The following is a 19,491-nucleotide window of genomic DNA, read 5'->3' on the forward strand; positions in this document are numbered from 1 at the left end:
TCCTGCCCCCAATCCCTCCCAGCATCCGAGTTTTTTCCAGTGAGTCAACTCGTCGCATGAGGTGGCCAAAGTATTGGGAGTTTCAGCTGTAGCATCAGTCCTTCCAATGAACACCCAGGATTGATCTCCTTTAGAATGGACTGGTTGGATCTCCTTGCAGTCCAAGGGACTCTCAAGAGTCTTCTCCAACACCACAGTTCAAAAGCATCAATTCTTCGGCGATCAGCTTTCTTCACAGTCCAACTCTCACATCCATACATGACCACAGGAAAAACCATAGCCTTGACTAGACGGACCTTTGTTGGCAGAGTAATGTCTCTGCTTTTTAATATACTATCTAGGTTGGTCATAACTTTCCTTCCAAGGAATAAGCGTCTTTTAATTTCATGGCTGTAATCACCGTCTTCGGTGATTTTGGAGCCCCAAAAAATAAAGTCTGACACTGTTTCCACTGTTTTTCCATCTATTTCCCATGAAGTGATGGGACCAGATGCCATGATCTTAGTTTTCTGAATGTGGAGCTTCAAGCCAACTTTTTCACTCTCCTCTTTCACTTTCATCAAGAGGCTTTTGAGTTCCTCTTCACTTTCTGCCATCAGGGTGGTGTCATCTCCATATCTGAGGTTGTTGATATTTCTCCCAGCAATCTTGATTCCAGCTTGTGCTTCATCCAGCCCAGCGTTCCTCATGATGTACTCTGCATATAAATTAAATAAGCAGGGTGACAATATACAGCCTTGACGTACTCCTTTACTTGGTTTGTATTCATGTTGCCTCACACAGGTTTTGTCACAGAGAAGGCCTTAATAGCTGTTAATTGGATGAATAAGCAATAATCTATAAGTAAATAATTGAGGGGGCTTCCAGGTGGCACAGTGGTAAGGAATCCACCTGCGAATGCAGGAGACACAAGAGATGCAGGTTCGCTCCCTGAGTTGGGAAGATCCCCTGGAGTAGGAAATAGTAACCCACGTCAGTATTCTTGCCCGGAAAATTCCATGGACAGAGGAGCCTGGTGTGCTATAGTCCATGGGGTCGCAAAGAGTCTGACGCAACTAAGCACACACAGCGCAGCACAGCAAATAGTTGAGAAGGCTTGGAACACATCTAGCTCCCATGGCAAAGCTTTAAGATTTCTAGAACTTTGTCATTATTATTAACATGTTTAGAGAAGAATATTTTGAAATTCAATACTATGCTTTGTCTCTTTTTTTTAAGAGGAGATAACAGATCTGACTTTCACTGAAGTGTGCAAAATCAAACAAGTTTACAGACAAAAAGTGTTTGTGCGTGCATGCCCTCGTGTGCTCATGCACAGGAGGGAGAGAACTGGAGAGGGGGAGAGAGGCAGAGAGAGAGGGAGAAGGAGTGAGCAGGGGGTTGAGAGACACACAGACAGACATGGGGGTGAGGGAGATGTATGCTAATCCAGACCAAAGAGATCCTGGAAGATTTTCCAAAGTCAGTTACATCAGAATTGAATTGGGAAGGCCCTCCAGAAATTGACCACCTGAAGGAATGATCAGGGCCAGGGAGTAGGAGGTTACAAAGGCTTTCCTGATGGAAGGCGCAGTAGAGAAACCTGTGCAAAAGCCTGGAAGCAAAGAGCTTGACTCATTTTGGAAACTTGAAAAAGTTATGTGTGGCTGGAAGTTAGTCGCTGGGGAGGAAACATGCAGAGAGATGAGGTTGGAGAGGAGAGAGAGTGGCCAGCTAGTGAGCTAGTTTTTCATAATAAACAGTTTAGATTGTATCCTGAAAACAATATGAGGGGGATCATTGAGGTGGCCAGAGGGCCGGAAACAGGATGCAGTTATTACCATGAGGGAGAAGCACATAGGAGCACAGCTAACAATTCAATTACTAAATTGAACTTTCTGTTGTAGTATAGAACCTGTATCTTCCAAGCCATTTTACTTTCCTGTTACAATTCTAGCAGAATTCTAACAGATTGCAGTTTTCCAGTCATTGTAAAGAATAGTATCCAACTAAAATAGCAGATATTGTTGAAAGTGTTACAGGTGCCTTCAAGAATCAGTTCACTTCTGTCCATGCAATGAACACTTGACTATAATCAATTAATATCCTGAGAAGATACTTTTATCCTTTTGCTTTCAAATTACTAGACATTAATATTAAAGTTTAGCTTTCATTGCTTTTTAAATTGTTATATATATGACATGAAGTTGTTACATTTATTCACTCCTATTTCTCATCTGTACAAACAAAAATATACCTAAATTTCGTCATTTTCAGCTATTTAAAAATACCTTTGGGAAAAAAAGCTCATGGTTTTTCTAGTTAAATTATACTACCATTTAACCTGCATATGTTTAACCTTATGTCCCAGTATATAATGGTTCTTACTTTTCTAAATTATAATGTAACCTACTGTATATAAAAATAATCTTCTGATTTATTCCATAGTCCCTTTGGAAGCTAGAATTCTCTATTTTCTGAAAGTATTTTCTGAGTTTTAATCATTTAGTTCTTCCCTCAACATTCATGATATATAAATCCTATTTGGTAGAATCCTGGATTGTCGATGCTGAAAGGAAGAATTAGTAGTAGGTTTAATAAGAAATTTTATTTGGAATTTGATTATTGTGTGCAGTTAAAAAAGATAAATTCACAGTCCTAACAAATAATAATAAAAAAGCTAATAAACTGTAGCTTATTGAGTTGCATAAAGGTAAGTAATTGTATTTATAAGAATTAAAGAATGGCATATGAATTTTATGATGCTATTGTTAGGTATATAATGTGAATATTTTTTAACAAGATTTTTTTGTGATGCAGAATTTTTATAATTATTTTAAAAGATGAAGCTTCTTAAGCACTTTTCCTTGTGTAGTGAGTTGTTAATATAGTTAATGTCAGAAGCTTGAATTCCTTACTATAAGTACTAGTGTTATAAGACTTATGTGTTAGAATTATTGATTTTATTTGTTTTAATAAGAAATGTTTTAAAATGGTCAGAAAAAATGTATGTAGCTTTTTTACTTTTCTTGGATAACAATTCTTAAAGCATATTTCTTTTTTCTACAGATTGATCAGACTGCTGATGCAAGTTTTTTGGGCTGGGTTATTGCTTCATATAGCCTTGGCCAAATGGTAGCTTCACCTATATTTGGTTTCTGGTCTAATTACAGACCAAGAAAAGAACCTCTTATTGTTTCCATTTTCATTTCGGTGGCAGCCAACTGCCTCTATGCATATGTCCACGTTCCAGCTTCTCATAATAAATATTACATGTTGGCTGCTCGTGGATTGGTAGGATTTGGGGCAGGTAATGTGTATGCATATAAATTTTTGATTGTGTGGAACTTACGTTCATCCTGACATTCATGGCCCTTTCTCATCTAGGGTCACCTCTTCTCAGTCTCCTATACCTCATTCAGCATACAGATGTCTCATTGCAAATATCTTTCCTGTCGTTTTGCCTTTTCTAATGATGTTGCCGCTACTTACAGTTTCTCTCTTCTGCTCCCATGGTTCTTCATCCTTCAAGATTCAGTTCAAGTTCTGCATCTTCCACGAAGCTTTCTTAGGCTACCCTAACCCGTAACAGATCTTTCCCTTTAACATGTCTCTGGCATTTGCTTATGTACCTTTTTGTACTGTCTTCATCCTTTATCACCAACTAGATAGTAAACTTGGTGTAACTAGAGACAAATTACCACTTTTAAAAATACCCTGTAGCCCCCAGCAGTGTCTCTTCAACGTAAGTGCTCAACAAGTTTTTTTGAGTTAAATTGTTAGAATTTCTTTTTCTATTTCTTATGTCATAGTATAAGTATGCTGAGTGTGTAGCAATTAATAGTACTCCATTCACTCAATTCTTTCTCAGTATTTAATGATGAAAAAAATGTTAAGGTTCCTGTAATGCTGTTTTTTTTAATTCATTCAAATCTTTAACTGTTTTTTCATATTAGTAAAAGTAATGTTTTTTATTAACTGATGCATTTATTGACTCTAAATGCTTTGTATAATTATAAAGAAGAAGCAGTGACTATGCTGCAGATTAATATTTCTTCCGTATAGAGCCAAATTAAGTTGAATTTTATAAACTGGAAAATATTTTCTTTATTTTTATGTTACTTTCTTTTGGATTGTTGTGTCTTTTCTTAGGAAATGTAGCTGTTATTAGGTCATATATTGCTGGTGCTACCTCTCTTCAGGAAAGAACAAGTTCCATGGCAAACACAAGTGCATGTCAAGCATTAGGCTTTATTCTAGGTCCAGGTAGGTGTTCTTCAGTTGTCATTACTTAGATTTGAATTGGGTAAACTTTTGAAGTTCAAATGTTAGATGAAATCCAAGAATAAAACCCATATGTGTGTGTGTTAGTCGCTCAGTTGTGTCCGACTCTTTGCAACTCCAGGACTGTAGCCCACCAGGGTCCTCTTTCCATGGGATTCTCCAGGCAAGAATACTGGAGTAGATAGCCATTCCCTTCTCTAGGGGATCTTCCCGAGCCAGGGATCAAACCTGGATTGTAGGCAGATTCTTTACCATCTGAGCTGCCAGGGAAGCCCATAAAACCCCATAGCAGAAGGAAAAGGAAGGGAAATGATATTTTTTAATCCAGCTGTGAGGCTACACTCCTTATATGTGTTAACTCATATTCCACTAAATTGAGTGTTATTAGTCCCCACTGTACAGATTAGAACACCAAGGAATAGAGAATATAAGTAAATTATCCAAGGTCACCCTGGATAAATGGGAAGCGTGAGATTCAGACCTAACTCTTTGAATCCAAAGTGTATATTTTGTCAGGTTATCATTTGGATTGGCATCTCAGCAAGAGTTTGCTTTTTTTTTTCCCCTGTTTATGAGAAACAGAGTTCTTTTAACTGAAGGATTTGAGGAAAGTTATAGCAAGTTCTTTACCCTTTTGCCTTTTGTCCTTACCTTTAAAGAAAATTTACTAGTCTGTTCTTTCCAAGCTTTCATATTTTAGCTGAATATAAAAATATGTTAATGAGATTTAATATTTCTGTAAGACGAATTAATTTTCTGCTAAATGACTAGAGAAATTAATTTTTATGCTTATAACAACATTGAAAAGACATATAATTTGTCCATGCTTTTAATATTGTTATAAATAGCATCAATTTGAATGCAACTCAGTTTACTTCATCATCACCCCAGGCCCCTCTGGTTTCCATTATTTCTTCTCTTTATCAATAGAGAATCTAATTCATCATTCACCAAAATCTAATATTTCAGTTTAGTATTCTGAAATAAAATATAAGAATAAATCTTATTTTAAAATATATTATAGAGGTGGAGGTGGTGAAGTTTATAAATCTAATTAAAAATGAAGTTGCATTTCCATTTTCCAAATCCACCCATCCACCAGCGTACTGTGTCACTAGACATTATGTACGATTTTACTTTGCGACAGAAACCATTACATTTAAAAATTCATTACAGCAAGGTGAGTTAGACACATGATGGATGCAGCTTTAATTCTGCCATATATTATTACAGTTAAAATGTAAATGATGAAAAATATTTTGTGCTTATCAGCATTTATGTGGAAATGTGTTTTACAGTGATATATGATGTTATATTTCTATTATTGTGATGAAAAAAAAAAAGCAATACAAAAAGACGAAGTGTTTATTAAAACATGAAAAAAAAAAAGAAATAAATGGTTTTACAGCACTGAAGAGATTATAGAAAGTAAATAAGCTAGATCAGACCTGTTTTATGTAGTAATTTTATAGTTTATTTTAATTATTTCAGTTGTAAAATATTGTTATACTGTTAATTAGTTCTGATTGTTCATATTAAACTATTGTAATGCAAAAAAATAAATAAATAAATAAAATTAAAACAAAACAAAAAAAAATTTAAAAAAAAAAAAAGAAAGAAAGAAATTAAAAAAATAAAATAAAATAAAATATATTATAAAATACAAGAGGGCATAGTCTGGGTCTTTTTAAATTTACCATTCTCCCCTCAGTGTCTAGCATAGTACCTGGTATATATATAGGCTCAGGTTCTCAGTAAATATTTTGACCATCTAAAAAGCATTTTAAAGATTATTAAGTAAAAAATTTTCTATTAAAGATGAGCAGATGTAAGCCTAAAAAGATGAGACCGACTTTTCCAGTAATAACCACACCACTAAGCACGAACATTTATTCACTGCTTGTTGTTGTTGCTGTTTAGTTGCTAAGTCTTGCCCGATTCTTTTGGGGATCAGCAGACAGAGTCTTTACTACTGAGCCACCAGGGAAGCCCACTGACTGCTTATTATGTGCTAGATACTGTTCCAATTGTTTTAGGTGCAATATTTTACTTAATTTTCACTCTAAGGCTACGTGTCAAGTAATGACAGAACCAGATACAGAATCTAAATCAGGAGAGTAAGCAAATACTTTTCCAATCCAATTTTTGCCACAGATCCAAATCGAAAATGATATTAAATATATAGTTTAAATACTTTATCCACAGTAATATTTAATAATTTTAAGTTAAAATGTGACATTTTCTTATGAGATTGGTTAAAGTTTAAAAATTTATTTATGGAATAAATTGTATAATTTAAATATCCTCAGTCAGTTCAGTCGCTCAGTCATGCCCTACTCTTTGCAACTCCATGGACTGCAGCACTCCAGGCTTCCCTGTCCATCACAGAGATCTTTTTTTAAAAAAGAAGATACACGTTATGTGAGGAGTAATCCTTTGTGAATGTCTATACATCAGTGCTTCTCATCCATTTTTTACATCGTTGTCTCCCAAAGGAGGCTTTTTAGACTTTTTTCTCCTAGTTATTCCATCCGATGAAATTTTAATATCACACATCTGTATTGTATATATTTTTTGTACTGTATCTATATCTGTGTTTTATACAGAAAAAGAGTAAATTTTTTGTCTCTCCCCACCAAGAACCAATTTTCTTCCTTCTTGAAATCCCTGTTGAGATTCCATACAGTATTTCCAATTTTGTGGGAAATGTTTTTCATATTTGTTTTATCCTGTACCTCCCATGTAATAATTCACATGTACATATTTTATTTTAATAAGTTTTTCAGACTTGTTTTGCACTCATTGGAGAAAAGGGCGTGACGTGGGATGTCGTTAAGCTGCAGATAAACATGTACACAGCACCAGTTTTACTGGGCGCCTTCCTGGGAATTTTAAATATTATTCTGATCCTTACTATATTAAGGTAATTAGATAGAAATGATAAAACTACTCTTGTAGATTGTGAAATTAAATAAGCATTATCATTATTGAAGAATTATTATTTCTGTGATGGCTTTATTTGGTTTTTGATATCTCCTGTTGTACTTATATCTTTTAATAAGCTAATGCATGTGGTCCTCTTAAATAATGGATGATGAATAAGAACAGATTATAAATTCTTTGAAGATTCAAAGTTTGGTCTTGATTTACTAATTATAGGTTTCTAAGTAAGCTAATAGCATGAAAGCAACATTTTAAGTAGATTAATGATTAGTATCAACCTTAGATACAAAAATTCCTCATATTTCTTATCTTTTATATATCAGAAGAAATTTTATAAAACTATATAAGTTTTGATACTATATATTACTTTGGAGTGTTTTATCCAAGAGTCCACAGATGTTTATAACTCATGTTGAAAACCACTGGAAAACTTCAGATACTGATTAAGGTAGCTCATGTGTGCTCTTAGATTAATTGAGTATTTTTTCCATTTTATATGATAAAGTAATACAGTAGTAATTGTAACATATTTTAATTTTATTGGTTATATCATAATAATTTCATTACTCAGAAGGCAGTAAAAGAAACTATCAGAATGTGAAGAAATAGAAAGCTAATAATAAATTTAAAGCATTCATCTATTATACTAAGCCTTTCATGGATACAATATTTATGTTTTTCTTTTAAGAGAACATCGTGTGGATGACTCAGGACGACAGTGTAAAAATATTAATTTTGAAGAAGGTACTATTAACCTGTTTGATTAAATTACTATAATATTACAGAGTGTTTCTAATGATTCTGTTTGATATTTACTTGAATCTTATTTCTGCAGACAACACAATGGATAATTGGGGAAGGTCTCCAGAGTTGAAATTTATCTAATTTATTATTTTTACAAAGGCATACCTATATCAATGATGTGGTGTGCACAGCTGGCAGGGTAAAACCATTGCTAAAAATTACTTCATCTTGTTTTCCAAGAGCCAATATCTTAAAATCCTTGAGGTCTTTGGAATGAATTCAGTAGTTTTGCTACCAAATGTATCTTTCTGATTCAAGTATTTCTTTGTTCACTTAATCATCGGTATATGTATGGTTTCTCTTTTACATTTTTATTCTTTCGGTATACTCCACAAATGCGCATTTTCATCCTATAGATCTTTCTCTGGCCCATAAATAGGTACCCAGTCTGGTAAGTATGTATAGTTTACTAAGGTAAGGTAAAGTTGCTCAGTCACATCCGACTCTGCGACCCCACAGACTGTAGCCTACCAGGCTCCTCCATCCATGGGATTTTCCAGGCAAGAGTACTGGAGTGGGTTGCCATTTCCTTCTCCAGAGGATCTTCCCAACACAGGGATCGAACCCGGGTCTACTGCATTGTAGGCCGACGCTTTACCGTATGAGCCACCAGGGAAGTCACTATAGTTTACTAAATAAACCATTATTTAAGTACTTCTAGTTATACCCTCCTTGGGGAGTGTCCCTTCATGCAAAAGAATGCAGTTTAGTCCTTGCCCTCAAGGAGTTTATAAAGCTTTGGAAAAGACAGTATTATTTTACTGAGTTCTTTGATAGGCGTTTTATTTAGGTTTCACAGCAAAACTACTGGAAGGTAAAGTTAAAAGTAGTTCAGTGGAGAGCCGAGTGATAAGAAGCTATAGCAAATTTTGAACAAATAAGTATGACGTTAGTCAGATTCCAAGTGAGGCTAATCCAGATACGTGAAGACCTGAACTACAGCAGTAACTGGAGAAGTGATAGATATGAGCTTTCAAAGAAAAAAGAAGATTCTTGACAGGCTGGATAGGAAATGCTAAGCAGTGGAGGAGGTCGTTGAAGATGTCTGCTAGGGTTTGATTCCAGATAGTTGAAAGAATGAGAGAAGAAGAATTTAAGAAGGGACATTGGCTGAAAAGATAAAATTATTTCAGTTTGGATCAAGCCAAATACAGTGCCATTCTAGGAACAACTAAAAAATTCCAGAGGCATTTGTAATTTTGATGGTAGAAATCAAACCTAGAGATAGAAATTTGGGAGTCATCCGGTGAAAAACACCATAGCAAGAAAGAGAAAGAGAAATGAGGAACGGAAGGGATAGATGGATCAAGTGTGACGAAATATTGTTGAATGTAGGGCATAGATGGATAAGAATATGTTTGAAATTTTTCAAAGGAAAGAATGCATGGTGAAGGAGTACCAACAGTGGGAATAAGCTACTTTTTGGAATAGGTATAAAATCGGATGCTAACTTCAAGGACCTATCAGATGAAGAGAAGGAGCAAGTTAAAGAGGGTGTAGTTGGGGACCGAGAAAGGGAAGATACACAAGAAGCAAAATCTTTCACAAGTTAAGGGAGATAACCATATATAGATCCTTGCTTTATTGACTTTAATATGCTTAGAAAGCACCTGGGAACCATGTTAAAACGCAAACTGTTTTAGTAGGCCTAGGGTGAGGCCTAAGTAGGGAGCATCTACACTCATAACAAGCTGATGCTGCTGATCTTCGAACCACACTTTGAGTAGCAAAGACCTACAGCTACACTGTCCAGCGTGGTAGTCACTGGTCAAATTTGACTGCTTAAACTTAGTTACATTTAAGAAATTCCTGGAAATTCCTTGGCAGTCTGGTGGTTGGGACTTGGCACTCTCACTGCCAGGGTCCTGGGTTTGATTCTTGTCAGGGAACTAAGATTCCTCAAGCTGCACAGTGAGGCCAAAATAATAATAATGAAGAATAATCTTAAAGAAAGAGAAATTCCTTCTTTTCACTATCTCACTAGCTACATTTTGGATTTTGTTCTGTTTTGTTTGTGTTTGTTTGCTTGCAGCGCTCTGTGGCTTGCAGGATATTAAACCAGGGATTGAACCCAGGCCACAAATGTGAAAGCCCAGAGTCCTGACCACTGGCCTGCCAGGGAAATCCCCTACTAGCACATTTCAAGTGCTCAGCTGATGGGTATATGTGACTAGTGGCTGACTGTATTGGACAGCACAGAGAAAGGACATTTCCATCATGTCAGGGTTCTGTTGGACAGCACTGCTCTGAAACACAATTGAGAGTTTTAAAAGGAGCAATCTGTGTTTCATAAGATTTCTAGGACCTTCAAAATAATTTTTATAAAACAAAGATCATAATTAAATTTCAGTAAATGTTTAGATGAAATATATCAGGTTTGTTCCTCTTATTAAAGGTGTTATCATGGGATCAGGTTTAATTTCCAGTTACACAGTTTTTTAATCAATATATTAGTGTAGTGTTTTCTTAAAATTCTTATAATTATGATACCTAGTTAATTCCTGCAGTTTAGGATGCATCATTTCCGAGTCTCCCCACTAAAGCTACCACTGGTTGGGGGCTGTGGAAAACTAACCACCCATAAATAAACTATAGTCTAATTTGGGGCAATGTTTGTATTTGATTCAAAGGATTAAAGACTGGCTTAGGTGGTAATTGAGAATCAGGGAGGTCTATCCAAATAATTTAAGGCCCACATGGACCAGAATCTACCCCAGAAAAGGAACTGGGCAAAGATAACTGGTTTTCTTTGTGTAAAAGGAAGGTTATAACCCTGTGTTGAGTGTTCAATGTGCCTAATTGCTCACAAGTATAACAGACTGTTATTGGAGAAGAAACTCATTCTCAGGAATCCTGAAATATAAAGGCAGGCGCTACTATGAAAAAAATTATAGAAATTTTCTATGTCTTAGGAAAGTCACCCCCTGCTCCTACTTCTGCTGTGTGCATACACTTAAAGATATCTTAAGTAAATACATTCCTGTATTATTTACCTAGTTTACTCTGAGTAAGTAGGTAAATTATTTAAAAAGCATGATGGACGTATATAAAAATACATGTATGTAACTTCATATTTCTCAATTACATCAGATACAGCTTATATTGAATTTGTTGCTTAACTTCATAGTTCAAGATCAGTGAATATCTGAACTCATTTGCCTTCCTAATTTATGAAACCGCCATCAAATCTTGGTAGTTCTTTGCAAAAAATATAAATGGTAATGTGAAGACTTTAAAAAATTGAGGTAAAAAATGCAACAATATTTACTAATACTAATTCACTGAAATTTAGAATATGTATCCTTTGAAGTGAATCATAGAACTGAGAACCGATTTAGTAAATTATTTGAGGTCTTCATGAAATCCTTGTAAATTTAAAATTTCAGTAAAGTAGAAAAAAAATTGCAACTGAAATGTACTTTGCATGAGATGATTTTATAGAATTCTGCTGCTGCTGCTGCTGCTAAGTCACTTCAGTCGTGTCCGACTCTGTGTGACCCCATAGACGGAAGCCCACCAGGCTCCCCTGTCCCTGGGATTCTCCAGGCAAGAACACTGGAGTGGGTTGCCATTTCCTTCTCCAATGTGTGAAAGTGGAAAGTGAAAAGTGAAAGTGAAGTCGCTCAGTCGTGTCTGACCCTTAGCGACCCCACGGACTGCAGCCTACCAGACTCCTCCATCCATGGGATTTTCTAGGCAAGAGTACTGGAGTGGCTTGCCATTGCCTTCTCCGTTATAGAATTCTATGGACATACAATTCTCTTTTTGAGAGATGCCAAATGGAAAATCTGAGTATTTCCTATAGATAGCAGAATTGAAGTGTATGCCCTGGAAAGAAAATTCACTTTAATTTTTAATGCCATTTAAAAATATTTCTATCATGTAAATTCTGTTACTTTTAAACGGTTTTGAAGCCTAAAAACCATTTTAAATGTTTAGTTATTGAATTTGCTATGTATAATTTTTACATTATTTTAGTGTCATGAGAAAATTAAATATGTAAGTAATATTTTTCTTTTGTTTACTGTAGCAAGTGCAGATGAAGTTCAAGTCCCCCAAGGAAATATTGATCAAGTTGCTGTTGTGGCCACCAATGTTCTGTTTTTCGTGATTCTATTTATCTTTGCACTTTTTGAAACGTAAGTTTTTTTCTGTTTTCATCTAAATCAGATTGTGTAAATAACCCGTATTTCTTTATGCAATATTAATCAGGCTTATAGATATTTTAAAAAACCTTATGTCAGGCATATTTTTCTTATGATGTAAAAAAGCAAGTATAAATTATTTGCCTTTTAACTTGAATGTAGTTAATTCTCTGCCGATAAACTTATTGCCTTATAGTGAGTCTGTTTCACTATTCCTTTCCTTTGAGTTTTATGATAAATACAGTTCTAAAACTGTGTATTAATTTACTTTAAGCTATATAGCTCCCGACTTATGTATATTGGATTCAGTCTAGAAATTTTAACTCTATTTCAGCCCTAATCCTGACAAACTCTAGTATATCTGCCTTGTGTAGGCTTTATTGACCTACATAAGTTATCATATGGCTTTATTTTTAAGATACTTTTCCATTATATTATTAAAATAATACATTCTTGTTAAAAATATTCCAAACACTGCAACTGTATTTCCATATCCATTACTTTCCCTGGAAGTAAACACTGCTAATACATTTAGCAGTGTTTTATTTCCCTAACTATTTTTTCTCTACAACTGTAAGTATTGAGGTTTGTATGTATGTGTGTGTCCATTAAGCCAACATAAAATATGCGATAGTATCATTTGACAGCTTGGTATATTCACTTACCAATATATTGTAACATTTTTGTGCTGGTATATTTTATGCCAGATCTACTTGATTTTTTAAAAATTATTGAAATATACGAAAGTTTTACCTCATCTCATTTTGTGGGCATTTATTTTATTATGGTAAATATTGTTGTTGTTCAGTCACTCAGTCATCTCTCTGTGGCTCCACGGACTATAGCACACCAGGCTTCCCTGTCCTTCACTATCTCTGGAGTTTGCTCATACTCACGTTCATTGAATCGATGATGCCACCCAACCATCTCATACTGTTTCTCTCTTCTCCTCCTGCCCTCAGTCTTTCCCGGCATCAGGGTCTTTTCCAGTGAGTTTGCTTTTTGCATCAGATGGCCAAAGTATTAGAACTTCAGCTCCAATATCAGTCCTTCCAATGCATATTCTGGGTTGATTTCCTTTAGGCTTGACTGGTTTGATCTACTTGCTGTCCAAGGGACTCTCAAGAGTCTTCTCCAGAACCACAGTTTGAAAGCATCAATAAAACTTTTTTTTTTCCAATTTTAAGGATTTTATTTATTCTCTTATTTATTTATTTCCCATTAATCCATGTTGAGCCATGTTAATGGTGGTGGTTGTTGTTTGGTCACTTGGTTATGTCCAGCTCTCTTGTGGCCGTATGGACTGTAGCCCTCCAGGGTCCTCTGTCCATGGGATTTCCCAGGTATGAATATTGAAGGAAATGGGTTGCCATTTCCTTCTCTGGGGGATTTTTCCAACCCAGGTACTGAACTTGCATCTCCTGCATTGGCAGGCAGATTCTTTACCACTGAGCTACCAGGGAATCCACATGTATTAAACTTTTAGTCTGCTATGATTCTTAGAACTTTTCTGCCATATTTTCTTTTTTTTTTTTTAATTGAGATCAAGTTTGTATATAATAATGTACTTGTTGTTTAAGGTATACCATTTCACTTTTTTTTTTTTGGCTGCAGTGGGTCTTTGTTCCTGTGTGGGCTTTCTCTAGTCACAGTGAGCAAGAGCCACTCCCTGGTTGTGGTGCGTAGGCTTCTCATTGTGGTGACTTCTCTTGTGGAGCACAGGCTCTAAGGTGCCCAGGCTTAGTTGCCAGACAACATGTGGAATCTTTCTGGACCAGGGCAGTCAAACCCAAACCCTGCATTGGCAGGTGAATTCTTTACCACCAGGCATGTCCCTGTTTTAGTTATTTTTAATTGTACAATTCAGTGACATTAAATACATTCACAGTGTTGTGCAGCCATCACCACCACCCATCCCTGGAACCTTTTTATCAGCCCAAACAGAAGCATGACTGCACCCATTAATCAGTAAGTCCCTAGTCCTTCTCACCCAGCCTCTGGTTGCCTCTATTCTACTTTCTTTCTCTGTGAATTTGCCTATTCTAGATACTTCATATAAGTGGAATCATGCAATCTTTATCATTTTGTGTCTTGCATGTTTCACTTGGCATGATGTTTTCAAGGTCCTTCCATGTTGTAGCATGTGTCAGAATTTTATACTTTTAATAACTGAATGATATTCCATTGTGTGTATATACCAGTTTTGTTTACCCATTCATCTGCCAGTGGAAATTTGGGTCATTTCCACCTTTTGCCTATTGTAGATAATGCTGCTAGGAACATTAGTATGTAAGTATCTGAGTCCCTGCTTTCAATTCTTTTGGGTATATACCCAGAAGTGGAAAGACTGGATAATATGATAATTCTGTGTTTAGCTTATTGAAAAACCACTGAACTGTTTTCTAAAGCAGCTCATCTGATTTTAAAATAAAAAATGATGATGTTTACAAAAAAAGTGGTGATGTTCTGGGACTTTACTGGTGGTCCAGTGATTAAGATGCTATGCTTTCAATGCAGAGGATGATGGTCCAAACCCTGGTCAGGGAACTAAAATCCCATATACCATGTGGCCAAAAAAAGTGATTTTTTTCTGAGTTTTTTTTTCCACTTATTTATTCATATCATGCCTTATGGAAATTTCTCTTTTTCCAACTTTTCTCTCTTTGATGTTATTTGCCTGGTTAAATATTGCTGTTAAAATCACTAAGGCAAATGAAAATGCTCTATATCTGCCCATAACGGTAACGCCTGGAGTTCTAGAGCAGATTAAATAACAGGTTCACCTAGAGGCCACGACACCAGCAGATGCCCCTTCCTCACGGAGTGGATGGGCTGGGGAACCTGCTGATGGTTGTTACCTCCCTCTGGAGCAGTGGCCACCCACCTTGGCTGCATATTGGAATCACCTGGGATGCCTGGGTCCTACCTACCCCACCCAGACTCTTACTTGGATATAGTCTAATAGTGGAGATATTCTTTCCAAGAGTCAGAAGCCAAGTTGAGAGCCACTGCATTAGGAGACTGGATTGTTTGATTTAAGTCCTATGTCACGAATCAGTCTAAGGCATAAGCTATGGGGCCTCAACTTTCCTTTGACTCTATTTAGTCATAGCCCTTTACGTACATCCATAGCTTTGTTAGAAAAGATATGTCCCATTTGTGGTAATTTTGGTAGAGTTGAAATATGAATGGCTGCTATTATCAAGACACGTCTACCTTGTTAAATGTTTGCAGAAGCTTTCACTCTTGTTCTCAAACTTTCTTTTTTAAAAAAAATGATATTTTTTAAAAGAATGACTTTTAAATATTTTTAAATTTTTTTGTAGCTAGTTAACAGAAGGAGATAGAAAGTCAGAAAAGAAGACTGTCAAGGAAGGAGACGGAGAGTCATATAAAGGAAAAGTAGCCTTAGACATAGGAAGAAAAATATCTGCATTCAAAGTTCAGTATAAAAGAGACTGAGGAAGAGAAAAAGCAATCCCATAAGTTTCTAATAACTTAATCATAGTATATAATTTCATTGAAAAGAGACCAATTTAAACCAAAATGCAACCATGACTTCGTAGAATGGTAGGAATTATGGTTTGTTTTCTTTTCCTATTTTTCAAACTTTTTGCAGTGTGGATATGTTACTTATATAATTATAATAACTTAAAAAATAAAAATACAAACAGCCAAACTTAGTAGCCTGTGTTACTGTGATATTATGTTACAATAAAATGTCCTTAAAATGTGTTAAAATTTTTGTTTGTGTACATCTGATGTCATTGATAAAAGGGATACAAATTCTTAAATGTGGTGGTATCTAATAAAGCTTACTATTTCAACTTTAACAGTGACTAAGGTTTAAATGAAATGAGGATGGTTTATTTTTTCTTTCTGTTAGCATTGTGACTCCATTAACAATGGATATGTATGCCTGGACCAGAGAACAAGCTGTATTATATGATGGAATAATACTTGCTGCTCTTGGAGTTGAGGCAGTTATTATTTTCATGGGGATAAAATTACTTTCCAAAAAGTAAGTTATGTGTCTTTGTTTTTATTTCACACCTGTTTTTTATTAAAATAAAACATGAAACAGAGCTAATGATGTAAGTGAATGTATCAGTAAAATAATGTGAATCTTTTTTCTTATTATTGTATGAGTTTTAGTCCTTGAATATTTGCAAACATTTAAAATTTATTAAAGAAGCATATTTCTATACTATGTAGAAGATTATTTGGTAAAGCAAGAATATCTTACAAAGTGAATAATTGTCTTCTAATGTATCTTTTATATATTTTATTTAAAGTATCTCTGTAAGTATATTTCATAAATATTGTTCTTCTGTGTGTTAATATATGTTATACAACAAGAAAGATGAATGGTTAAGTCTGGAAAATTCTGGTTAAAATCATCAAACTCCTTTACTCTAAAACTTCTAAATCTTTAGTATATATACTATATCATCATGACAAATAGAGAATGTAGCATTTCTCAAAGTTAATTGCAACTTTGATCATAGAACAGTTTTTTAGTTTTTTTATTTTTAAAATTTATTTTTAATTGGAGGATAATTGTGTTACAATGTTGTGTTGGTTTCTGCCATATATCAACAGGAAACAGGCACAGGTTTACATATGTGTCCGCCCTCTTGAACCTCCCCCAACTCCCACCCCTCCACCCCTCTAGGTTGTCACAGAGTGCCAGGCTGAGCTCCCTGTGTTATAAAGCAACTTCCCATTAGCTATCTGTTTTACATATAGTAATGTATATGTTTCTCTGCCACTCTCTCAATTCGCCATCCCACCCTCTCCTTCCCCCACTATGTCCATAAGTCTGTTCTCTATGGATCATAGAACACTTTTTTAAAGAAGCATTTTGCAAAAGTAAACTGTAAGGAAATGCTTGTATAAAATTTAGTTTAGCTCCTCCAATTAAAATAAATAAATAAAAAGTTTAGTTCATTCATATAGTCTGTGGTGGCATGTTAGTTCATGAGTTCAGTTTTAACAATTTAATTATTCCTGAATACTTTAACAGTATAACTTTAATAAAGTTCTAAGATCATTTGACAAATACTGAGTCAGTGCATAAGGTTGGGTGCTATGTGGAATACTACGAAGATTCCTGTCTTTATAGAGCCAAGAAAGAGGCCAAATTATACAGTGGAAGTGAGAAATAGATTTAAGGGACTAGATCTGATAGACAGAATGGTGACTGCACCCGTGAAATTAAAAGATGGTTACTCCTTGGAAGGAAAGTTATTACCAACCTAGACAGCATATTAAAAAGCAGAGGTATTACTTTGCCAATGAAGGTCCATCTAGTCAAGGCTATGGTTTTTCCAGGAGTCATGTGTGGATGTGAGAGTTGGACTATAAAGAAAGCTGAGCACCGAAGAATTGATGCTTTTGAACTGTGGTGTTGGAGAAGACTCTTGAGAGTCCCTTGGACTGCAAGGAGATCCAGCCAGTCCATCCTAAAGGAGATCAGTCCTGAGAGTTCATTGGAAGGACTGATGTTGAAGCTGAAACTCCAATACTTTGGCCACCTGATGTGAAGACTGACTCATTTGAAAAGACCCTGATGCTGGGAACGATTGAGGGCAGGAGAAGGGGACAACAGAGGATGAGATGGTTAGATGGCATCACTGACTCAGTGCACATAAGTCTGAGTAAACTCTGGGGTTTGGTGATGGACAGGGAGACCTGGCATGCTGCAGTCCATGGGGTCGCATAGAGTCAGACACGACTGAGTGACTGAACTGAAAGAGGCCAATACACAGCTATAGACATAGACATCGATTCATATTCAGTTAAATAATAGTAGATGTATTACATCTTGCTACAAAGAGTGTCCTGCTGATATTCTTACAGGTTATCCAATTTCATACCTTCCAAGAGCTTGTATTCTATGGAAAGCCAGAAAACAGAAGTATGAAATCAGGTCATAATAAGTAGTATAAAGAATGGAGCACAGGAAGAGAATGAAAAGTGGCATGGGCAGTGTTTTGATTGGCTTCTCAAGGAAAGCAGCTCAGTTTGAAGTTACATCCAGGTTGAGACTTCAGTGAAGTCAGAGAATAGCCATTTCAGTGGCCTGGAACTCTTGCCTCAGAAGACTGACCTTCCTATGATTAAGGAACAAGAAGGAAGGCCATTTTGGCCAGAGCAGAATGAGAGAAATGGCAAATGAGAGGAGATCAGGTTGGAAAGATATGAAACCTTGTAGGTATTCTGAGGATGGGAAGTGTTGGGTTTGTTTTGTTTCAGGAACCTTTGGTCTTGTTTGTGTATTTCACATTTTATTATGGAAATATGCAAAGGTGTAGAGAGAATCATGTCCTGAATGTCTAACATCTACTACCCAGCTTCAACAGTTATAACCTTGGATAATCTTGATTCATCTATACCACTCCCTATCCTCTACACCTGGATTATTTTGAAGCTGATGTTAGACATCATTTCATGTCTTCCATAAATATTTCATTATGATGCTTTTGAACTGTGGTGCTGGAGAAGACTCTTGAGAGTCCCTTGGACTGCAAGGAGATCCAACCAGTCCATTCTGAAGGAGATTGATCCTGGGTGTTCATTGGAAGGACCGATGCTACAGCTGAAACTCCAATACTTTGGCCACCTCATGTGAAGAGTTGACTCACTGGAAAAGACTGATGCTGGGAAGGATTGGGGGCGGGAGGAGAAGGAGACAACAGAGAATGAGATGGCTGGATGGCATCACCGACTCGATGGACATGAGTTTGAGTGAACTTCGGGAGTTGGTGATGGACAGGGAGGCCTGGCGTGCTGTGATTCATGGTGTCACAAAGAGTTGGTCACGGCTGAGCGACTGAACTGAACTGATGTATCTCTAAAAGTTGATGATGACAACCATTATCACATCTAAAAAAATTAAGTGATTTCTAAATATCATCAAATATCCAGAGTGTATTCAGATTTTCTCCACTATCTTAATTTTTTTTTAATTTGTTTTGTCTTATTTTATAGCTTACTCACTTGACTCAGGCCCTTATGTTTCTTAAATCTCTTTTAAATTACAAGCTCCTTTTCCATCTCTTCCCTCTCTCTCTCTCTCTCTTTTGCTCCCTTACAAATTGAAGCAACCAGGATATTTGCCCTATAATTTCTCCATTATAGGATCTGGCTTAATATTTCCCTGTGATTTCTTTATTTGTTTTTTAAATATTTTCCTGTGTTTACTTCATTTCTCAAAATTTGATGAAATTTGAAGCTTGATGAGATTTGAGTTCAATTTTTTGGCAAGAATGTTTTATAGGTCACCACCACTATATATATATAAAAACTGAGTGACTAATAGACACACGCACCA

The 19,491-nt window shown here is 35.8% G+C and overlaps 1 protein-coding gene across 4 annotated transcripts in view; it reads left to right on the forward strand.

Annotated features, from left to right (window-relative positions):
- Positions 1-19,491, forward strand: part of MFSD8 (major facilitator superfamily domain containing 8) — a 44,118-nt gene that overhangs the window by 16,681 nt on the left and 7,946 nt on the right. For all 4 annotated transcript variants that reach the window (XM_055404785.2, XM_055404786.2, XM_088828032.1 and 1 more), the window contains 6 exons: positions 3,049-3,289; positions 4,132-4,245; positions 7,042-7,186; positions 7,895-7,950; positions 12,041-12,149; positions 16,042-16,176. In XM_055404785.2, the coding sequence (XP_055260760.2) occupies positions 3,049-3,289; positions 4,132-4,245; positions 7,042-7,186; positions 7,895-7,950; positions 12,041-12,149; positions 16,042-16,176 (800 nt within the window). The remainder of the gene's footprint in view (positions 1-3,048; positions 3,290-4,131; positions 4,246-7,041; positions 7,187-7,894; positions 7,951-12,040; positions 12,150-16,041; positions 16,177-19,491) is intronic.

Source organism: Moschus berezovskii, chromosome 19, assembly GCF_049115385.1.
Source record: "Moschus berezovskii isolate FMDL1 chromosome 19, NW_MosBer_1.0, whole genome shotgun sequence".
NCBI classification, from domain to species: Eukaryota; Metazoa; Chordata; class Mammalia; order Artiodactyla; family Moschidae; genus Moschus; species Moschus berezovskii.